This window comes from Tinamus guttatus, unplaced genomic scaffold (assembly GCF_059628265.1).
Source record: "Tinamus guttatus ecotype Peru unplaced genomic scaffold, ASM5962826v1 Tinamus_guttatus_pri_ptg001602l, whole genome shotgun sequence".
Lineage (NCBI taxonomy): Eukaryota > Metazoa > Chordata > Aves > Tinamiformes > Tinamidae > Tinamus > Tinamus guttatus.
Genome location: NW_028290136.1, coordinates 2,269,735 through 2,277,689, shown reverse-complemented (window position 1 = coordinate 2,277,689; position 7,955 = coordinate 2,269,735). Strand labels below are relative to the sequence as shown.

General features: G+C 37.7%; 1 protein-coding gene across 1 annotated transcript; it reads right to left on the bottom strand.

Moving 5' to 3' along the window:
• Positions 1–1,451: 1,451 nt before the first annotated feature.
• On the bottom strand, positions 1,452–7,488 carry RBM11 (RNA binding motif protein 11). Its single transcript, XM_088539367.1, has 6 exons — positions 7,363–7,488; positions 6,807–6,867; positions 4,269–4,412; positions 3,295–3,373; positions 2,113–2,206; positions 1,452–1,812 (listed from the first exon to the last, which is right to left on the bottom strand). The coding sequence occupies exons 1-6, from the start codon at positions 7,486–7,488 to the stop codon at positions 1,483–1,485; spliced, it is 834 nt and encodes a 277-aa protein (XP_088395493.1). The 3' UTR covers positions 1,452–1,482.
• Between the last annotated feature and the right edge of the window lie 467 nt (positions 7,489–7,955).

Sequence of the window (7,955 nt, the reverse complement as noted above, 5' to 3'; positions counted from 1 at the left end):
GGGAAAAGGGAAAACGAGTCAGGCAGATGGAGTTTCTTAAAGACTTTGTACGCTCCTTCTGGAGATGGTTGAACTCATTTTTCTGTGAGAGCCACTCTGGAATCTAAATGGTAGGCCTAACTTTATGCAGTAATAAATAGTGGAAAATTAAGTGTTCCACTTTCTCGTATAATAGTATCATACAAGTATTTCATCATATTTGATCTTGTATTACATCTGTATCTGTCTGCAGGTGTTGATGGTAACTGTGAAGAATTAGATGTTATGAAAGATATAGAATAGATCATTTCACTATCTTGATTCACCACCATGTAAGTTTATTTTTTTTTCCTCTGCTATACAGGTAGAAGACTTTTCTTCTTAAGAGGCAGCAGTAATTTACTTAACTCATGCCCTTATGCTACCAACTAAAACTCTAATGGAGATACTCCGTTACATTTTTCATCCATTTGTTACAAATAATACTCAGTGTTCCTCCTTGTCTAGGACAAAAGGCAAGCCACAAAATGAAGCACAGGAACTTCCATTTGAACATGAGGAAAAACTTCTTAACCGGGACGGTGACAGAGCACTGAACAGGCTGCCCAGAGACCTTCTGGAGTCTCCTTCTCTGGAGATCTTCAGCACCTGCCTGGAAGTGATCCTGTGCCACGTGCTCTAGGGGGGTTGGATTAGATGATCTTTTCCAACCTTAATATTTCTGCGATTCCCAAACAAGCACTAGAAAATAAATTTACAGAAAGATGCATATATTCATGTAGTTCTTATCAGTACCTATGGAAGTTCTAAAGTATACAAATTCATTTGAGTATTGATATATGTGTAAGTCGTGTAATTCGTGAAAGTGACCTTATTTTACTCCAAAACTACTAGTGGAAAAAAAATCAGCTCTAGTGAACATACAATATTTATGGATCCTAACTATAAATAACACCACGGCTAAATCGGTAAAGACTCTTATATTTGGTGGAAGGGAATGTATAGCCATTCATGCTTTAGCGCCAAACACAAAACCTTGATGTGACATTCAGAATCTCCGTCCTGCTCATTGCTTTGACTTTATCAACACCTTCAGACAATTACACCGTTCACAATAATACATTCAAGATTCATGCACTGGCGACAGAAGTGATACCTGCGCTTCACGAATGGCTGAAATTATGCATTTCCATTAAATTTCTGTAATAGTGAAATAAAAATTCTCCATGGGGAATTTTTTGGGGAAAAATAAAAATAAATACTTTTTTCCCTTTATTACAAAAACTTCATCTTCTTAAATTTTTTTCTATACCTTAAACAGTACTACAGTGTCAGGATACTTAATGTATTGCACATTTCAAATATAATATTATAAATATTGAAAATTACTTTTCTTAACAAAGCACAAGGATGAGAGACAATTTCTCCTTTCCTCCTCCCCTCCCCACAAAAAATAAATCAAATGCAATTAAGACACAGAAAGAATGAATCCATTTCACAGTATTAATGGCTTTTCTTCTTGGCTTTGCACTTGTAATTTTGATCACATTCTCTTTGTTTCTTTTTTTCATTCTCAATACAACTGTCACTGTCACAACTTAGCTGTTCTCTCTTTCTTTTGAGGGTGCTTTCATCATTCTGGTACCCTTTGGAATCACTTGAGTGTGGCAGGGTCCACTTGAAAGAATTCTGTCCGGGCTTAAAATTTGCAACTTGATTCTGACAGGAAGGCATGAATGAATTTGAAGACAGTGGTGAAATCATCTGATTGAAAGAAAATTGTTGACCAACTGGACTGTGTACTGTGTACTGCTGTCCTAAAAAATGGTTCATCTAAGAGAAGTAAAAAAAAAGTTAATAGTGTTCAGAGAAGGTTTTGAAGAGTTTAAATTTCCATGCATTACAGCGTCTATCTAAAAATACTGACGCCAAGTGTTCTTCTGACAGCAAGACTTTCTACTGATTAGTACAGTATGTCCTATGTGCAGACCCCAAAGTGAGTACTTGGAACTAAGTACCAAGTAAGTGCCTGCCCGCCCCAAGTAAAGGGGTAAGCCAGGCACCACCGGGATTAGATGGCACCACCATGCACCACCACCCTCCCCGCCTTTATAACTTTTAGTACAAACTCACCATTTTTTGAAAGACTGAGTATTCTTGAGGTAAATTATTGTTCACTGGAAAAAGAGGAATAGGAAATGGAGGATTTCCACAAGGCTCTTGATACCTAGGTAAAACAAACAAATAAACAAAGGATAGACTTTCACCAAATACTGCTTACTGTAGCACTGATATCTAACTATTGGGATATAACAAGTACGTCCATGAGGAGGATCAAGATACTAACAACTGAATTTCTGTGAAAAAAAAAGCACAGTAAAACAAATAAAATACATCCTAAGACTCAGTCTGTGTATAATATTCACATCCACTTGAGGTCACAAACTCAAAAGAGTTTCCAATTTGACTGTTGGAGTTTAGCTTCTGTGTAGGGTTCAGTCACACTTGTGAACAAAAATACTGAATTTGCAGCATTGCAAAATACTGAAACTAGGGTGTTTGTAATTCCTTTGGTAGTTTGTGCCTGTGCCTTTATATGTGTGACAGCTGCTTGTGCAAATACACACCATTATGAATATAAACTATTACAGGTATTTTTAAAGCTCAATTCCATCATCAGATTTTAATCCCTAAGAACTATCAATCAAAACATTTCTAGTACAAACACTATACTTCAATATTCTTTCGTGTTTCTATATCTTGCAAAAACAAATGAAGACTGAAAAGCCGATGCTGCTTGAACCCCTGGATGCAGTCAAAGGGTCCTTATGGCTGTTTTTATGAAGGATCTGCAGATTGATTCCATATTGCAAATTTAAAATACAACACATTAAAATCAAAGAGAACCTTTTGTGACAATATAGTACAATCATTAAGAATCCATTATGACAACAGAAATCAATTAATGCGCCTTAGAATGGAGGCACATTAGTGTCTGTGTTAAATGTGTGTGTTTTGGACAAAAAGGAGTGCAATATGAACATGCTAAAATATGTTACGTTAAAAATATTTCCTCTTAAACCATTTGAAGAGAACCCTGGGTATCTTGTTATATTCTGATTTTTCCTGTGTTAGGACCTTGTTCTTTTCCTATAAACAATATCAGAAAGGATATTTTTTCTCACTTTATACATGGTACTTTTGAAGCATAGTGCTACTCTTTGTAACACAATACCTTATTCTAACACATCAATTGACTTTTTAATGCAATTAAAAAGCAATCATGCAGTTAAACTCACAAGTGATATTTGTTACCTATATGAAGATGAACATGTGTCAACAGCGTTGTCAAAACCATGTGCAGGGTTGTTTAATTCTGAAGAGTGTGAACTCCCTATAAATAAGATGAAAGCATAATAACTACTCAGTTATGACTGTTTGATTACCCAGTCAAAAACACAGAAACTGCTGTCATGAGTAGTGGGCTAGCGTATTAAAGTAGCTGTAAAGGCAAGGTGCCATATTATGGCAGACAGAAGTCTATAACATCATCTCAATGCATGAAAATGTTCATTTATAATTTTTTTTCAAAACTATTTACAGAAGCATAAATCAGGGGTGTTGAAATAATAAAAACCGAATAATTTCCTCCCATTTGCAGGCACATGCTTCTGATTTTAGGAATCTCAGCCATTTTAAGTGAAAACAGGAGCTATTCTACACAGCTGCTAAGGAATGAGTAGTCCAGTGTGCACTGTGAACATCAGTGCTAAATATTTGGGCAGCAAACACTGCTTTGATAATTAGTTTTACAGCAAGTTTATTTCTATAAACATAAAATGAAGCATATGAATTTGATTGTATTCTTCTCCCTACAGTCCCACCTGCTTAAAAGCTCTGCTATGGCCTTAGTATAAAGCCTATCGTCAGCCTAAGTGTAACCTGGCATGAAAAACTGCCATGCCAAAGTTGTAAATGCTTTCCATAGGGCGCTTCCTGAGCTGTCTTATAAGTTAGGCTGTTCTAAGCCAACCTATGGCTTCTTTCTAAATAAAGAAAACACAAAATTTGAATCTTTCTCTATGCAAAAGCCATGAAAGGTTACCATTTCTTAAAAAGAACAAACTGTAATGTATACTATGTATACTACTAAAGTGTACTATAAATAATTATCTTTCTAAAAGAGTTTAGGATGCAAAAACTCTATGATACCTTTTTTTTTCAAATAACTAGAATTTAATTTTAGCTACTACTTAGGCAAACATAACTACTGAAGCTACTAAACCTACCGAGCCGATATTGCACTTTAATTGGTCTTCCATACAAACGGATTCCATTCAGCAAAGCTATTGCGTAAGGCACTGATTCGGTGTGCTTAAAGCAGACAAATCCAAAAGACTTAGGTTTTCCTTCTTTGTCCTTACAAATGGTCACTTTAGTCAACGGTCCAGCCTGAAAGAAACTTGTATTACTTTCTCACAGAACTTCGCAGAGTGTCTTTTCATTCGGCTTTGAATACGTATTCCATAATGATGAGTATAAGTTTCAATACTTAATTTTGAAAGTCTGTCTCCACACACCCTGACCTCTATTTCTGAGCTTTCTCTATTAAAAGGGGACTAAGCATCATTCTGTGTTTGTTCTCTCTTACAATCATGCAGCTATATCCTCTTTACTTTTCTATAATCAGCTAAAGCAAAATTATGAGAGCTATATAGATAATGGATATATATCCATTTTATGACTATATGGATGGGGAAGGTTAAATTATCATTCTTTGTGGCACATACATAGCTGTCAGCACAACTGCTATACAGGTTTGCATGCTGCTAATATAACTCCACAAGCTGATAATACCACTGGCTGGAAGTGACCTACTTCATTAACTTCTGTTTTTTCACTTGTTTAAATTTCTAAAATGAGCAGTATCAAAACTGTAAGAGCAAACCTGAATACAGAGTAGTACTTACAGAACAAACACTAAACACATATAAAACAAGTTTCTGTTAAGTACTAACATTAATGCGTTGCAAGGAATCAAGAGACCATTTATCTCAACATATGCTTTCTCATAAGAAAGAGGGGAATAAAGGAAACTTAGCCTGAAATATCTTCACTGAAATGGGTTCCATCACTACCCATTTGTAATGCTTTAATCCAAGGTTAGTATTTCTATAAGAGCCAAATTAAAGCAGAGATATTCCATATTTTTTGGCTCTATTTTCAAAGAAACTGTCATTTTCATAACACATGTAAAAGATGATGGATCTCCTTTTATCAAGGCTGAATATTAGTCACTGAATTAGTCACATCCATAAGGCTGATTTAGCAGCGTGAAAAGAGAAGGCCCAAGGAAATTTCCTTCTGGCCAAGAGTGTGTAAGACCCAACAGTTATATTTAGGAGGATGCAACATGTCACCTCATTGCTGACCTGCGTAGGTTACAAAGTAATCCTGCAAATATGATAACAGCATTACCAAATGTCTAAATCACTGATGGAGTATTCATATTTGTTAAGACATGGTTTACCTTAGGCAAAACACAATTTAACTTACGGATTAACAGCTTTACAACAATTAAAATGTACATAAACAATTAGCTTCAAAATAAATACAGAGCATATGTTCAGATGTAAAATTTAAAGCACAGAGAAGAAAGTAATTTACTTTATTATTCTGCATTTTTGAGCATTTAGAGTGATGACGTGGAGCTTTCTTCTTCCAAGTTATTAGACTGAAGATGATAAAGATCTTTATCTGTGATAACAACATCTGATAGCAATACATTTCTCTTGCCATCTGAGTATAAGCTATTCCTTTAAATACGATGTTTCTTTCTCAAATATGAGCAACATTTCCTTGCTTTTGTCCTAGCCTTCTGGGGGAAAATAGGGCAGTAATACAGACAAACACTAAGGATCGAAAACAATGTACCATTTTTATTTTCAGTGAAGAAAGATGATCAGGCGATACAGCAGTGGGTAAAACCTAAGTAAGTCCCCTGCGCAGGAATCTTCAAAATGTTGGTCTTGTCTTTCCCCGCATCTTGAATTTTTTTTTTTTTAAAAAGAGTCACCAAAGAAAAATAAACATTTTGTTTAAGACATTTTTGGTGTTCTGTGCTACTCTGCCATTTTTATAAAAATGACATATCTAGTCTTCCGATTATTATTTGCCTAGTGAAGAAGATCGGGTTCTTCAAGAACTAAAAGCAACAAACTCACGTGCTTTGCAGATCAATCTTTTAAATATGTAGTCTTCCTGTTCACAAATAAAAATATTAATAATTTAAATAAGTAATAATCATAAATATTTTCTCCTCATTTGATAGGAAGAAAACTAGCGTTCAGAAGCACATTTTAAGCCTACAATGTACTAAGAAGACTGAAGAGTATATTTTCCAAGAATGGACAACACTGCAAACAGAAGCACAGGCTGTTGCAGCACAAAAATCAGAGAAGTGTGAGTGAGATGAAAATAGCTAGGTGTTACTGAGATGGCCTAAAGACATGGACAGAAATAAGCAGTTAGATGAACTGAGGCAGATTATGTGGAATAGTCATGCAAAACTGCATTCTAAGAGTATCCATCTGTTTTTATCACTTGTGTGCCAAGATTTGTATAATATTACTCATGCCTTGCAATCTTGCCTAATTAACAAGATGACCTCCAGATTAATTAATTGAATAGAACAAGTTAGCAGAAAAAGCTTTGGTTAGCAAATGAAGAAAACATTTTTTTTTGTATTTTTTAGTTTGCTAACAAAACAGAGAGAGGCAAGCTTCATTCTGAGATTGTAGGAACGAAACAGATTTGTGAAAGCAAACCTGTCACCATCCTGTTGGCTGAACTGTCCAGTCTGAGTACTTTAAGCTTCACAAAGACTGTCTAGGATCAGACCAGGAGAAAAAAGAAAGAAAAAAAAAATCAGGAAAAAAACAAAGGTTCCATAAATGTCAGAGATCAGAACTGAAACCAAGGCAGTATCTTAAGTCAGCCCAACCCTGAAGCAAGTTCCTATATTTCAAGGGCATTTAAGAATTTTTTTTTTCTTCAAGTGTCTGAGAGAGTAGTCAACATAAGAAGAGATAGCATAGGACACACTTCCTCTTTGCTGTTGTCTTTCTTCCTTGCATAACTCGACCTCCAAAGGAGCAGTTTAAATTCCAATTAAAAGAAAAAAAAAGAAGAAAAAAAAAAAAAAAAGGAGCTCTGGCTATTTAATATAGTCTTCCCCCCCTCCCCCCCCCGGCAAAGATGACAGATACAATTTTAATAGCCTCTCAAGTACCCAGCATTAAAAAGGGGAAAGCCAACGGCCCAGGCTGCCCGTTACGGAGAGGCCGGCGAACGAACCCCCCGTCCCTCCGGCCCTCCCTGCACCTGCAGGAAGAGCTCGTAGAGGATCTCCTCCCGCACGCGGCTCTCCAGGTTGCCCACGAAGAGGGTCCGCTCCGCCTGCCCGGCCCCGGCCCCGGCCCCGGCCCCGGCCCGCCGCGGCGAGGACATGGCGGCGGCGGGCGGGCGGCCCCCTCCCGCCCCGCGGCCGGAAAGCGCCGCGCGCCGGGGCGCGTTGCTGGGAGACGTTGCCGCGCGACCGGGTGCGTTGCTGGGAGACGTTGCCGCGCGACGGGGAGCGTTGCTGGGAGACGCGCGCCACGCGACGGGGCGCCTTGCTGGGAGACCCGCGCGCGCTCGGGGCGGGCGGGAAAGGGAGGAGATTTTCGTTTTCTGAGTTTCAGATCTACTATGAAAATAAGCTATCTAAAAAGCGCTATTCTCTGCTTGCCGCCTTGTGGGCTAATCGAATACTGCAGCTGCTTGACACTGGCAGTGACAAGCTTCAAAATCCTCCGAGGCACTCAGGATTGTAGTCAGCAATATGATAAAGCGTTTTCTCAGATACTAATAAATGCAAAGGCGGAATGTTGGAAATTTTACCTTTCTCGATATTTTTAAAAGAACTGGAGTGTGAA